We start from the raw sequence: 15,507 nt of genomic DNA on the forward strand, positions 1-15,507 counted from the left end.
GATGTCTGGTAAATAATAGAAAGAAATGCTCTTGGGAAGTTTTGAGTTTGTGTGCATCATGACTTAACACAAAAAGCACGTTCATGTACAGTGCTGGACAAAAGTTTACGGAACACGCTGCGGCGCATTCCTACCTGAGAGTGACACACTGGCAGCGAATGTGACCGTACGGACTTACAGACATGTAACCCAGTCGCCTGTTTATGGTACCATTCGCTGCTAGCTTGTCACTCTGAGGAAGGAATGCGCGTGGAGCGTGTTCCGCAAACTTTTGTCCAGCACTGTACTATCATTGGTGAAGTCGCGGACTACCGTCGCCTGCCTGATCTATGGAAAAATTCAGTGGTACCTACGTGCTTGCCAGGTGTCGTATTTCACTCGGGGTTTCACGTTGTGAACAGTTTCGTGTGAATTTGCTAATATGAAGGACTATCGTGTGTTAAATTTGTAGAAATGTTCAAGTAATGGCGACACCGTGGTGTAGGGTACAGGTACGGTATGTGTACGTGTATGGAAATTTGTCGTGGAACAACGCGCTAAAACAGAAGGTAAAAACCAATACCTCTGTTTTTGACACCCACTAACCAACCGACCAAGTAAAAAATCTCACTGGATATGATCCAAAAGAGGAAAAGCTTAAAAATGAGGAAAATACGGGGAAACTCGGGGCCTTACTGCGATGCAGGCCCGCCAGTCAGACCTATAGGGACGTCGTAATCAGGAATTTATTTTGAAGTCGTTCCACTGATACCACCTCTGCCGTGATTCATATCGGGGATATCCCAGCTCAAGTATAACACTCAAACCAGGTGTCTTCCTTTCGCCATCGTAATATTTTGCCAACCTCTGTGCGGCAAGAACAGGACGCTGCTGGAAAGCCTTTCGCGATCCACGTCGTCCGTTCATAATAACTATATAGACCGCGATAATTAGAGCCCATCGCCTTAAATATAACGTATAGGAAACTTGCGGTAAACCCGGCCCTGTCTTTCAGCTCCGACTCTCGCGATCCGCTCCGCACACAGCGTGTACGACGCTTTAAAGATGTCTCCCGATTTAAAAACGTCTCCCTTTAAAGAAACGATGGCCATTCGGACATCCTGCTGGTTTCGCCTCGGCACACAGCAGACACTGGCGAAATATGCTGTTACGTCGGAGACCCTCCCGAAATCAGTAGGCCGCACATGGTGCAGCACTTGGTCAAAAAGGCTCGTTTCTAGAATGTCCCCCATTCTTTCTCTCTCTCTCTCTCTCTCCTCTCCGGCTGATTATCCGGAACGCTGTCGTCTACGAATGGTTCCCTGGCGTGCGCAAACGACATAATCCCGATGGGAATCCGCCATTAGCTGAGCGGAAGCGACGCGACACACACGACGGTCTTCTTCTTCGCGACTGACTACTACTATACTACTGTGTACGTTCGATTCTAGTTATGGCCTGCTTGCTTCGAGGGGTTATAAATGCTTGCCTGGTGTTCCGAGTAGACTCGGGGACTGGTTCCTTCGCGACTGCGGCTTTTATCGGCCTTTCGATGGGGCTACTTCGTTACGGGAGTACTCGGGTGTAGCTTCAGAAATTACAGGGTCCCCCACTGCAAATGACTCCGAAGGGGTGTCTGTCGTATACGCGATAACAGTGCAGTGTTGTGAAAGAAGGCCGTGTTGGGACAGTGGGCATTCGGTGTCCTATAAAAAACAAAAAAACATGTTGTAGTCGGGCAGTACGTACCTAATACACTGTGTCTGCCAACCTGGTAAACCGGGAATTGTCAGGCAATTTTGATGCGATGGGGGAAAAAAAAGTCATGGGATTGTCTGGGAATTTATAAAAAAAGCAGCTGAAGTCAGGGAAAATGGGCGATAAGTGCCGTGACGATGCGCAGCGAATCGCGAGTGCCGATCAGTGGTTCAGCGGTCGTCCCGCAGCAACATTGCCGCGAGTAGCAGTTTCTCAATACGGCAAGCTCAGAGGCAGTAAAGTATCGCAGAAGTAAGTTAGTAACAAATCCGCTAAACATAGGTTAGCATAGCTAAACATTATCAGCTAAAATATAAGCTAAAACATGTCAGCTAAAATATCAGCTAAACATGTCAGCTAAAATATCAGCTAAACATGTTAGCTGACATATACAGGGTGTCCCACCGAAAAAGGGCCAGGGGCTAAAGAAAAAACGGAGTGCTCTACACAAATGGAACAAACTGTACGTGCTTGGCAGTCGTGTGGTCTATCCAAAAATATTTTTTTCATCGCCTCTTGTCAATTAATTAGTGGTAATTAATTTTCTAACTTTTTAATTATCGGTTTTACCTCTCAGATGTCAATGAGGAAGTTGTAGTACATGTAGAAAAAGACGCAACTGAAGTGGTTCGAGGTTGCTATGGCTTGTGGTTTCGTTTTTTCCCGGGTTTAAAAATTGGTTTCACAAGCCGCGCGCACCACAGAGCGCTCCCCATAATTCAGCGCCCGCGCGCGACGATTGCAGTGCACTCTGATTGGTGTGCCGTGAAACAGGTGAAATATCTTCCTCTTGTGTGACGTGGCCCAAGGATGGTCTTCCTGCGCTAACCTCAAGGTCATTGTACGCCGGAGGGTGCTGGAATCGTCGCGCGCGGGTGCCGGATTGTGGGCAGCGATCTGCGGTTCGCTCGGCATTGAAACGCGGGAAAAAACGAAACCACAAGCCATAGCGACCTCGAACCACTTCAGTTGTGTCTTTTTCGACATGTACTACAACTTCCACATTGACATCTGAGAGCTAAAAACGATAATTAAAAAGTTAGAAAATTAATTACCGCTAATTAATTGACAAGGGGCGATGAAAAAATATTTTTGGATAGACCACACAACTGCCAAGCACGTACAGTTGGTTCCATTTGTGTAGAGCACTCCGTTTTTTCTTTAGCCCCTGGCCCTTTTTCGGTGGGACACCCTGTATACTGTAGCTAAATACAGCTACAGCAGCTGAACATAGTTAAAGGGGCACTAAAATGCAAAAACATCTTGCTCTCAAATGAAACTCCATGTTTCAATTAGTATAATACAAGCAAGATTAGTTCACACAGCGCTACCGTTTAGAAGAAAAACGCAGTGAAAGCAGAGCCGTCTTTGGCGGCAACGAATGAGATCCCCAGGAAGCAAAGATTGGCGGTATCCAATGAGACAGCAGGACAAGCGCGCGCTTACTTATCGTGGCTGTGTGGATTTGGAACGGGTCCGATCGTAGCGTTCCGAATAAGCGTGGCATGATGCGCACTGCTCCCTTTTTCAATACCGATTCACTGAATTGTAGCCCACAACAGTTCTCGCGAATGTTCCACTAGCAACATTTATTTTCACGTCCTTCGGACAGCGACGCCAGTCAGCTTCGCAACGCGCATTATATTTTTCACCGGACTGCTCCATGGTGTGGCACGCGCAGCATGGACTAAAAACACCAATGCACGACCTGAAACGACTTTCACTACTTAGCGCCGAAGCAAGAAAGAACCCGGTATAATTTCGATTGTAGCTCCGTAAGGGAATCAAAGTTTCGAATTATGATAACTATAGTACGAAATTAACGTAGCGTGGAACGTGAGTTGAAGTGAACTTATTTTTGCATTTTAGTGCCCCTTTAAACGTATCAGCGAAACGTATCAGACAAACATATCAGCAAACTGACGATATATCCTTCTTGTATGATTACGATGGCAGATTATCGTGCTGGTATAGCCATATATGTATGCCAGTCTGGTATTGCTCATACCGGTATACCAGCACTTCCGTGCGTACCTGCATATCTGTAATACCAGCTCGTCTATTTGGTATCACTGACATCCGCGCACCTGCTATGCCCTATGTGATATATTAGCCCACATGCTTTGTGACTGTTTCTCTGTATACTGTCGAGAATGGAAATGGGTAACGAACCACAGGCATGCAGTTTTCATGTGTTCATTTTACGGTTATATTGTATATTGCACGGGTTGCCTCTACGTGTTTGTTCCTGGAGAGGTTCCAGAGATACTTCTTCATGTTCCCCAATCTTCGCTCAGAACTGCGTGCGGAATCACCGTGGAGCTTGATCTGTTCTTAGTATGCGCCTGTGAAAGAGAGAAAATTTATTATCAAAAGTGCCAGAAAAGTAGAAACAGGTGGAGGCTCAGTCGGAGGCAGATTTTGGCCCGGTTTCACCAATGCTGGCTAACTCCGAATCGAGATTAAGGGTCGCTTAAACTTGAAGTTACGACCCAGTTCTTTTTTTTTTTTTACGTTAATTAGTGACGTGATGCATGTTCCGGTCCTTTGGGGAAGTAGAGTGGTGGTTAAATTGAAGTTGAGGGACCGCTGATCTTGGTTCAAATGTTAACCGGGTTGGTGAAACTGAGCAATAGCTGCTCAAACAATATAGCTGTAAAGCAAAAATACATAAACAATTTGCATAGTTTCTGAATTCAAAGAAATGCCCCTTTTATTATTGCAATGTTATTACTATCAGCGTGGAGTGCAGGTAACTTTAAAAATATGACATTTTGTGAGCTCAACTATGTATCATGTAACATCATCATGTAAATTTCCTTATGCTCCAGCTCATCGCTTTCTTCACACTATTACACAATAGCGTGCACTGCAGTTTGCAACGCAGACACGTAATATATGACATACTTTTTATGAACATGTACGATTTAGAATAAGCCAGCATGCATGCGTGTCCGCGATGTAACGGAATCTTAGAGCAAGTATAAATTTGTACAAACAAACTAATTGCTTTGCCTCGATGTTATGAGAAACGCAAGGAACCGGGGATGCAGTGCTGATTGTACTGTTGGTGACACGGTCAGCTAAAATCGCCTGTCAGTACTTCGCCGTCCCATATTACCTCTGTTGCGCTGGAAAGTGTTGTGCCAATATTGTATTTGGAGGTGGACCATGGTACTGCACGTGTTTATTACTCGAAAGAAATAGTCTTGCAATACCTGGAGGTTTAAGACGAGATAAACCACGGAGTGCTGATTTTAAACAGCCGTGTCCCTACAGTACTTACCGGCAAGCTGGGTTTCTTTCGGAAGCACGGAGCTCGAATATGTCTCGCAGCCGTAATTATATACGAGACGATATTCTTCGAGGAATCAGTCTTCGGGAATATACGCATTTAAAATATGGACCAGCAACTGGAACATGCCAGTGTATACTATCAGTACTCAGAAGTCAATGCATTCGTCCGCGGGCGAGTAGAAATATACTAACGGAAACCACGTCCGCTATGATAGACACTAAGCGTCGGTGTCCACACCCAGACAGTGCCTGCACACGCAAACTCCACACTGAGTAAATAACGTGGGACTGCAGAAGTGAATTAGAATGGCACGAACATGCATCGGCACAATTGGTACACACCAGAAACTCATCGTGCAACAGGTACACAACTATAACACAACTTCTGTAACCGCGGTGCCATAACACCCAGACGAAGAAAGTGCCGCAGCCAAATAAGTTAACATTTCCAACCGCATGTATCGCACTACAATCAGATACCGCATGATTAGGGCATTATTTATGTGCAGAATATTTATGAAATTGGTATTCTACTCAAGCGGCCACGTTTCTTATTAATCATGTTCTTGTGCGGAGCTATTTCATGACACATCAGAATGTAAACCGAAACTTCCTTCTTTTCAAACGAAATTTCCCCACTGATGCATTATTCTCATCTGTGTCCTTGGAATACGCGTCTTTCTTGGTAATTAACAGAATTCTGTCTGGGGAGTGTCCGTTCTTTTCAAGAGATATTTTACTGTGTGGGTCATACATAATAAAAGATAGTACATGTGGACTAAAGGTGTATTGGAAGGTAATATATCTGGTACAGTTAATATATTGAGGATACAAGCATACGTGAGCATGCAGGAAAACAATGTATTGGAAACTGGTTCCTCTATCGCACCTGATATCATGACCGTAGGAGCATGCAAGCACCGCTGATATAAAGTAGTACCTGCACTTCTTATTCCATGGTATGACCTATACAATAGGAACTTATATGCCGGATATCAGCCTAGGCAGAAGCAGGTATCATTATATTGGTTCTTGTATGAGCCCTTGGCAGTAATATCAGACACAAGTATAGTCATACCAGTTCTGGCATGAATTCATACCAGACTTTTCCAATATGTTTAGCTGGTATGGGATAGCGGCTATGACTAAACATATCAGCTAAACATGGCTGAACATAGCTAAATATATCAGCTAAATATCAGGTACACATAGCTAAACACGTCAGTTAAGCATATCAGTTGAGCATATCAGCTGAACATAGACACAGGTAAACATATCAGCCAAATAGCTAAATATAATTGACAGAAAGGAAATATATCAGCTAAATATAGCCAAACATATGACCTAAACATATCTAGATATATCAGCTAAACATAGCTAGACGAAGCTAAACATGTCTGCTAAGCATAAGTTAAACATAGCTAGACATAAGTAGATATATGAGCCAGACACAACTAAACATAATTGACTGAAGGGATGCTTGTGCATGACTAGACGAAGAAACCCAGAGACTGGGGACATCGAGTAAGACTAGGAGGAAGGTTTTTGATATGTTGTCTATTTCATCCTCCTCCGTGTGCCCTGCCTCTGGGTTTCTTCGTTTAGTCACAGCTAAACATAGTGCAAAATATCAGCTAAACATAGCTAGATCAGCGAAACATGTTGCTAAACATATCGGCTGAACATAGCTGAACATAGGTTAACATTGCTCTATATATAAACTAAACACGTGAGCTAAAATATCAGCAGAACATATCAGCTAAAATATCAGCAGAACATATCAGCTAAAATATCAGCAGAACATGTCAGCTAAAATATCAGCTAAACATGTCAGCTAAAATATCAGCTAAACATATCAGCTAACATGTCAGCTAAACATTTCAGCTAAACATCGCCAAACATATCAGCTGAACATAGCTAAATTTATCAACTAAACATAACTAAAATATCAGCTAAATATAGCTGAACACAGCTAAATTTATCAGCTAACCATAGTTAAACATGTAAACTAAACATATCAGCTAGATATCAGCTAAACGTCTCTGAATATATCAGCTAAACATAGTTAAACATATCACCTAAACATGTCCGCTAGGTATCAGCTAAACATAGTTAGACATAGGTAAACATAATTGACAGAAGGAAAAGTGCGCAGACTAGCTGGTATGTTTAGTGCATATCAGCTATATGTTTCGCTACATATGATATTTTGTATGTTTCGTCTTACTCCGTGTCCCTTATCCCTTTCACAGTGTGATAGCGTAATTTGTTTGTTTGTTTGTAAGAAGAAAAAAAAGTAGGTCGTGGAACAAGCGAGGCTTCCACGCCTTTTCATGGCAATTTCTATGCATGTAAACTGCCGTAGACTAGGGTAAGTTTCGCCATTTGCAACACACCAGGAGCGAGAACAATATCATTCCGATTGACAGCCGGCAACGATATACGAGAGTGCGATGCGATGAGAGTTCCGTTTTTAGATTGTGCGCATTGCGTTCGGCGCAGGGTACAGCCAGCGTTCTTGCTCTCAGCAAAGAGTGAGGTATATTGTCGCTTAATTAAATGCTCGCTTCGATTGCTCTGTTTTGTATGCATTCTGACGTGGTAGTCTAATTAAATTCTTCAGCAATCAGTTCCGCTTCCGTTCCACAGAATGGCCGTATTCATCGTGCAAAGGCTTGTTCAGTTAGTCGGAGCAAGTTCCTGTGCGTCCAAGACCGCGATGACGAACACATCGGATGCTCACTAAGATACTTCCCTGCTCGCCACGTTTTCACGAGTGACGGGTGTACTCATCGAAAACTTCCTCTTGATAAACAGCGCCGGGAAGGGAAAAAAATAACTCAATAGAGAGTATCTTCCGCGTTATCTTAATATCTTTGATGCATACGCGTTGAACTATGGGTCCACGTTACACTTCTCTTCAGTCCTTTTTTATTTTTATTTCTTTTATTTTTATACATTTTAAGTGTTATATGATATTGCGGGCATGTTTTGTCTACGTTTGCTAACTGCGTTGTCTTCTTACCTCAACAGGACGGGCCGCAGTGCTCCGACGTAGCCCGCGATGCCCCTGGAGTCACCGTCTTGGTCCGAACAGTACGACCAGGACGCTGCGTCGGATGACGAGGACTCGGACGTGGGTTGGGAAGCTTTCTGCGACGACGACTCCGGAGGAGAGTGCCTGGTGTCGCCTCGGCCCCCGCAGTTCCGCGTTCCGCCCCCGCCACTGCCACCGTCGTTGTGCGCGGGAAGCGGGGGCGTCGTGCCCGATGACTTGCAGTTCTGCGAGGTCCGACCTGTTGGGGCCGAGTTCACGACGTCCGCTGCATTCCCCTCGCTACCCATCATAGCGGTCTGTTCTTCCGTCGTTCTTGTTGCTGTCTTCGTCGCCTCGTTCTTACTCTGGAAGTAAGTGTTCTTTCTTTTTACTTTTTCTTGAGTTCTTCTGCAGGCCTGTTCTCAACCATACGACTTGGTATGCGCTTGAGCAGACGAAGAACTTTGAGACTCGACCCTTCCAATGTAACCGTCCAAAGCACACCTTGGCAGTTTGCACTGCGACCTGTCAACCTGCATATCAGCAATCCACACCATGTTACCATATGCCCACGGCGTGCTGTTTACGAATCAATGTTGAAAATGGTCAGCTAATTAAAGGGCTAAAGCTAATTAAATACTTCTCATTGGCGACCATGTTATGTCTACTACGAACCCTCTTCCGGATAAAAACCAAATATAAAAGCAGTACCAGCTTTTGTTTTTTTTTTACTTTTTAAAGATTTTTACTTTTTATGGAATCACATACAAAGGCGATAGTACGGGCTTAGTGCCCTATTTAGGTCCCATCATGTAGCGACAACAACAACTTTATTCTGAGGTGATGAATGCGGACTTTTATCGCCAGGGGCGATACTGGAGGGCGGCTTTGAGACACTGCTCTGTATTTATGTGGCTTCGGTTCGTTGCCAGATAATGCCAAATATGTAGGGTGAATGGCATGGAATAAGGAGTGAACGCTCAGCTGCAAAACCTGTACACCGGAGCCCTTGTAAGAAGCGTAGGAAGCAGAGGAGGGGGTTATTATCAGCTTAATATCTGATACGAGTCCTATTTCGTTTCAAGATATTAAAGATATAATGATAATTTATATATTATATTACATAAAATAAACAATATGTAGGAACGCAGCAGCCGGGTTTTCAACCTGTCAACAGGTCCCCGGTAATTCCTGTGCCCTACGCACGCTGCGGAGACAAAGGTTTGTACTTTGCTTCTCCGGTACAGGATTATACGGTTCGCGACGCTCCGTGCTGTTATTGAGTATTAAGCCCTTAACGACTATATATGTACCCATCGCGTAGCGCTCCAGCCTGGTAGTAAAATTAATCGAACCAGATTCCACAAGTTAACGACCACTGTTTGTCTAATTACATGATAGGCTACGAGGCTGCTTTTATTGGTCCACTGGATATGCTGGTACCCGGATCCAATTCCCTACTAACAAATGACCCCGTGACGCTGGCAGGTTGAATAGCCTCGGCTATAGCATACAGGCTCATATGCCCTCACAGAAAGATAGGTGTGCCGGAGCTGGTGCTACAAAGTATACGTCATGTTGTCACCGCGAAATGAATTTCTCGCGAAGACAAAACTGGTTGCCTACGCATGTGTGGGGAGGAGCAGCTGTGCCTTAAGATGTGCTGCCTTCTTGACAGAGAATAGCGGAATTGCCGTCTGTGTTGGCGGATGTGATGGAGTGCAGGGCACAATACCGTAGAGGATTAGATATCGCGGTTTTTATGTGGCTGCGTGTGGTTAGCGCGACTCTGCTTATTGGTTGAACAGGCCGCGCAGTTCTAGTTCACATTATTAGTCCGCAGTTTGTGTATATTCACTTCGTTTCTTATTCTAATTATTCTGGTAGTCTAGCTGTCTTGATACACGCATGTATAGATGTAAATTATTTCACTTGCGTGGCCTTCTACGGAGAGTGTCTGGCGTCAAGGTGACGCTCGCTCCTGCACCCCGGTGCAGATACTAAGGTAGCAATGCATTAGCATGCGTCATCCAGTATGGGAAACACACCGGCTCCTGTGGCATAGTGGTTAGAATTATAGCTTTCAGCACAGAGACTAAGAGGTGATGCAGGTTCGAATCCGAGCACCGGGTGTGCTGTCTGAGGTTTTCCCTGGGTTTTCTGGCAGACTTTCCAGACAAATGTCGGCACAGTTTCCCCTGAAGACTGCCCAGGGCGCCTGCTAACCACTCCCCCTGTCCCCCCCCCCACTCCTTCCTGCTGTCCTCTCTCCATCTGTCCACATCTATACGAGTCTCATAGCCACAGTCACTTCGCGGCGCTAACTTTTCTTTTCGCTAACGGAATTTGAAAAAATAAAAACAAAATAAAAATAATCAACAGTAGGAAACAACGCGTTTTCCGCGATGTCAGCGCCACCAAGGTGCAACCTGATCACTTAAACGACGTGACGTAATGATTAAGAGCTTGCTTCTAGCTGCCGTGGCTCTCTGCCATACAGGCAGCCCCTGTTAGCCACAGAAAGCCTGTGTTCGAAAATCATCTATGGCGATTGTCTGAAACAGAAGATGACCGGATGTTTCGAGCCCACGTGGCGAAGGAGTGAGATGAGGAGGCGCTAAGCAGGTTAGGCCTTCTGTATCTAACTGGCGTTGCCGAAACACATACATAACGCGTAACGAGCAGTAACGCAGCGATAGTATGGGCCTGTTGCACCAGAGTTTCGTCGGGCGACCGCAGAGCCAGCTGCCCTCTAGTGTAGAGCGCCCATAGACGGTCGTGTCCGGCGTGTTGCCTGCCACAGGGGTGACACAGACCCGCCATTGTTGTAACTACCCTCAAGCGGGTGCTTTTGGCAAAACTGCCATCTTGTCCTGGTCGCACGTCATAGAAAACATCATTTTGATGTCATGTGACTTTTTGCCGCTTACCGACATATTTCCGTCGTCATAACGCCAAGAGATGAACGTATTTTGCCAGCGTAAACTATGCGGTGCTTCTTCCGCAACATAGTAGCCCATTTCTCCTTAGTTTGAGTACATCGCATCGGCTAAGTGACTCTTAACGCGCGGTCGTCATCACATCTTTAGAAGTCGTCAACAGTACGAGGCCTTATGCGCGAAACTGCACGTTCTACTGTGAGATTATCGGATAAAAATAATTACCGTGATCGAAAGACATTCAAACGTCGCGCAGAAACAACAACCGAATTGTTTACAAACTGTTTTGCCGCCATCTTTAAGGTCACGTGTGCCTTGACGTTTGCTGTGACGTGCGACCAGGACCTGTCCAGGATGCATTGCGTTCACCCAGCACGCTGTCGTCTACGGAGCAATACATTGGATGCCACCCCTGTGTTGCCTGCCTTACCGCCGTAGCGGGAACGTCATCTCTTTTGTGGAAAACCTTGCTCCACGATTTCTCGGAGCCGCAGTGTAGGTGATACATGCCTATATGTACGGAAAAACCTCCGGCTACACGACCACAAATGGCGCTGCAGAATACGGCTCGGAATGCCCCCAAACGTCCTGAAACAGGCCCATACTGTGCCTCAGACAGGCCGCTGCTTAGAACTTGTCCCTCGCCAGCACACATCACAATGGCACGTCCACCCTATGCTGGCGGTGTCAAACTAGAAGCACCTCTGTGGCTCGCTGAACGCCGAAATCGACGCAAAATTAAGCGCTCATTTCCGGTGGCTTTCACCAAAAGTTTTCGCGCACAAATCGCAGCTAAGCGCAGAGACAATGCCAGCCATTAGTCCTCCTCGGTCGCTCTCTTTGAAGCTCGTTGGTGCCGGAAGTGTTTTTCTATTGGCATCCGCACCACGGACTTCCGACTGATGAATGCGCTCTCAGCGGAGAGTTGGAGTAACACGGCACAAAGAGATGGCGTCACTGGATCCATAGGAAAAGCGATCGATTGGTACGAGAGTCTGTGACATTGATGACGCGCATGCACGGGAGCTGCCTTTGCTGAATGTGTGATTGATGCTATAGGATGAGAGTTGAAGTTGGTTGGGTTTATACAGTTTCCCCGTGGGGGTAGTGGATGCGCGGTTTACTTTCCTCGTTCCTCTTTGTGGTGATTTATGAAGAAGGAATCTGTGTGATCAGCCGTATGTGAAAGGACTCCTTGTACAACAGCAGTTGTCATTGCGCGCGTAATTTTAGCGGCCTACACGGATCCCAACTCCGGAACACACATTCCGTGATGTGTGGTGCTGTCCTCTGTTTCAAAGATAAACAGGGGCGATCTGCGACTTATCCTGGCTGACGTTCCAGAATCCCAGCACAGTTTTCACTCATGCGGGCCCAAGGCACCCCTCCACCCCCTCCTCTGCTTCCTACGCTTCTTACAAGGGCTCCCGTGTATAGGTTTTGCAGCTGAGCGTTCACTTCTCATTCTATGCCATTCACCTTCCATGCAGAGGAACCTTTAACCTTCTTTGTTTATTCGTCATGCGTGCCACTGTCATGGCTGCGGAACGCCCGTTCCGCCCCCTTGTGAAGCTCTCCAGAAATGCGCAGGGAAGACACAAGGAAATAAGCCGAAGCGCTATCGCTGCACGTAAAGTATGCGTTTATTCACAAAGGGTGTCACTATCCCCCAGATACGGACGATCGTTTCGCCAGCGGGCGACGTGCTATCCCTCTACATGAGTCCTGGTAAGCGATGATGGAATGTCGTGCCGGATCGGATGGGCTGGAGAGCTCGTCAAGCCGTGGCCTAACACCAGGTGGTGGTGGTGGTGGTGAAAGTGCTCGCCTCACACCAGGACTTCATCAGTAGAACTGAGCTGTCTCTGTGCTGGTGCGCAGCAGTAGTGGCGGGTCGTCGTCGTCGCTCGCGGGCCTCTACACATCCTTTTGAGGGCTCTTCAGCACAGCACACGGAAGGTGCTGAAGAGCCCCAAGAAGGGCGAAATGGCCGTCTGCTGCTGTGGTAATGGAATGCTTCACGAATAAACATCGTACATGCTTCACACGTAGCCATGAAACTTAGGCATGTTTCGATCCTTCTGTGTATGACCTTGTTTGACGTTTTCCATCATTTCATTTAATTCAAAATTTAATTATTTGCGTGCATCCCTTCGTTAATTAGTATACTAGGAAACTGCAGTTCTCATGAGTTCTCACCTTATGTACCCTTATGTATCCTGGCTCTGTACGCACATGCATCCTCTCTACACAATACCACTCGCGTGTTGGTAGAGCAATGATAATAAATAAATAAATAAATAAATAAATAAATAAATGCGATTAACCGTGGCTTTAGTTCAACCTCCGCCGCGAACTCATTCTCGTTCTGGCTGCTGTGACTTGCTTTCTAAGGGCTACGTTGTGAGGATTTATCCATTTCGGGGCACGCCCCGTGTAAGGTAATTTATCATACGCCACAAAAAAACTATATATAACTTGACTTCTTATCACGTGTCTCCTCGATTCCTGAGAGATAAAGTAGTCAAGGAAAAGCGGCATAGCAATCAGGGTCTCGAGACGCTCCAATGCCGTCTCATTTCCCACATTTGCACGAAAATGACAGAATGGAAAGAACCGGGTAAATCTCTAATCTAGTCCACGAACGGGTCTTTGACAGCGCCGAGGTGCTGTCGTCGAAAGCGCGTTGATCCTTGCAGACAGCGCCGATCCCCCGTCGCGATCATAAAAAAAAAAGGGGAAAAAAAAACAGCGAATTCCATGTGCGGAGAGATGGTGTCTTCGACGTATATGCATGAAATTGCATCTCTGCTTCCTCAAATCCTTCTAGTCTACAAGCACCTTCACAGAGAACCAAAAATAAAAAATGAGTACTTTGAAAGCGAAAAAAAAAAAGGGGGCAAAGCTGCGCGTCACCAAGTGATTTAACAATAGCAGCGCACTGCTGCCGAGATTTTCTTCTTTGAGAAAAAAAAAAGAATAAAAGAGGCACAAAATGGGAGCCACGATGATTAGGAAGAACGTCATTCGTGAACCTCAACCTTTCTTTCTTTCTTTCTTTTTTTTTTCGCTTCATTCTTTTGCTATTTTTAGCATTCCCATTTTCTCTTCGCTCGCTCGAGCTTGAATATGGCTGTCGCTCTTTGAAATTCATGCAAGCGTTTTTTAGTAAGTTCATCGAAGCGTATTTTATGGCGTTGTTTCTGTCGCTCGTTTTCGCTGTGACTGCACACGAAGCGGAAGAGAATAATACGCGTCGGGGGCAGTGGAATCTGTTTGTCACAGAAAAGGTGAAGATGGTTTGAAAGGCTGACAACGGGCAGGGTTTTCAACGAAAGATGGTCACACTCCAGCAGCATTGCCAGCTTTAGCTACTTTGCGCCAAATTGGCTATACTTTCCGATTGTTGGGGCGCCGAAATTTGGGCGATGGCGATTCGGCTACTTTCTGGCTACTTTGCGGATACTCCTTGGCGCTCTTTGAGGCTGCTTTTCTTTTTCCTTTTTAGTTTCGTGTTAGCGCCGCGAAGCAACTGTGGCTATGAGCGGCGTACAGACATGAGCAGAGGACAGCAGGAAGGAGAGCAGGACGGGGGGGGAGGTTAATGCGTCCTGGGCTGACTTCAGGGGGAACCGGCCGAAATTCGCCTGGAAAGTTTTTATTCAAAAACACAGGGAAAACCTGCGACAACACAGCCTGTGGTATGATTCGAACCCATCACCTCCCAGTCTTCAGCACGACCTTGGTCTATGGGAAATTTTTGTTCGCAGGGTTCTCGTAAACGTCGCCAAATTTCTACGCGAAACAGGTACGGGCTTGTTCCTCGCGAGTTTATCTAGGGAATGACACATTTTTCGACGGCTTGACGCGATCTACTGGTTTTTTGGCGAATTATAGTTTGTCAAATTTACAATACATGGGAATCTATGGGAGATGCAACAAACATCGGTTCTCTCGGCACGCGCGGCCGCAATGTTTGGGCAAACATGATGTCATGCCCTACAGTAACAGTCCAGGAATTGATTGCAATCAACAAACTCGACAAACGTACTGCAGTTTTCCAGATCCCTGCGTATGAAAATGATGGTTTTGTCGTTTGCTAGCATGTTCTGCACGCTGGCCCAGTTTACTTTACTTCATTAGAGCGCGGGAGGAAAGCAAAGCGAAGAAAACAATTTTCCGACGGTACCGTCATCCCTCGCCGGAAGCGAAAGTTAACTAGATCACGTGAGTCGGCCTTAACCCGCTTGGCCGTGTCGCCGGTATCTGAGACTTCTGTGTAGCAAAAAGTACAAATATTGCGTTCATCGCTTAATCCTAATCCCTATATGGTTGGCCTTCTCTTCAGTCGATACGATGTACTCTGGGCTGTTTTGTCTTTGTGCTCCTGGGGCATTAGCGCTCGTTAAAAATACCTCGGTTGGGTGAAATTAATCCGCCGACCCAGCACTGTAGTGTCGCTCATGGTCATAGCTCTTGCGACGTACAGCCGCAGCT

The 15,507-nt window shown here is 46.0% G+C and overlaps 1 protein-coding gene and 1 long non-coding RNA gene across 4 annotated transcripts in view; one reads left to right on the forward strand and one right to left on the reverse strand.

Moving 5' to 3' along the window:
* LOC135401306 (uncharacterized) overlaps positions 1–15,507 on the forward strand; it is a 139,157-nt gene that overhangs the window by 75,219 nt on the left and 48,431 nt on the right. For 2 of the 3 annotated variants that reach the window (XM_064633624.1, XM_064633625.1), the window contains exon 2: positions 8,068–8,442. In XM_064633624.1, coding sequence (XP_064489694.1) covers positions 8,099–8,442 — 344 coding nt within the window. In that variant the 5' untranslated portion in view covers positions 8,068–8,098. Of the gene's footprint in view, positions 1–7,340; positions 7,406–8,067; positions 8,443–15,507 lie in introns of those variants that run through there. The other variant, XM_064633626.1, reaches the window with a different exon arrangement.
* On the reverse strand, positions 3,918–5,437 carry LOC135399963 (uncharacterized). Its single transcript, XR_010424470.1, has 2 exons — positions 5,024–5,437; positions 3,918–4,082 (listed from the first exon to the last, which is right to left on the reverse strand). It is a non-coding gene; the product is annotated as an uncharacterized LOC135399963 (long non-coding RNA).

This window comes from Ornithodoros turicata, chromosome 7 (assembly GCF_037126465.1).
Source record: "Ornithodoros turicata isolate Travis chromosome 7, ASM3712646v1, whole genome shotgun sequence".
In the NCBI taxonomy this organism is placed as follows: Eukaryota; Metazoa; Arthropoda; class Arachnida; order Ixodida; family Argasidae; genus Ornithodoros; species Ornithodoros turicata.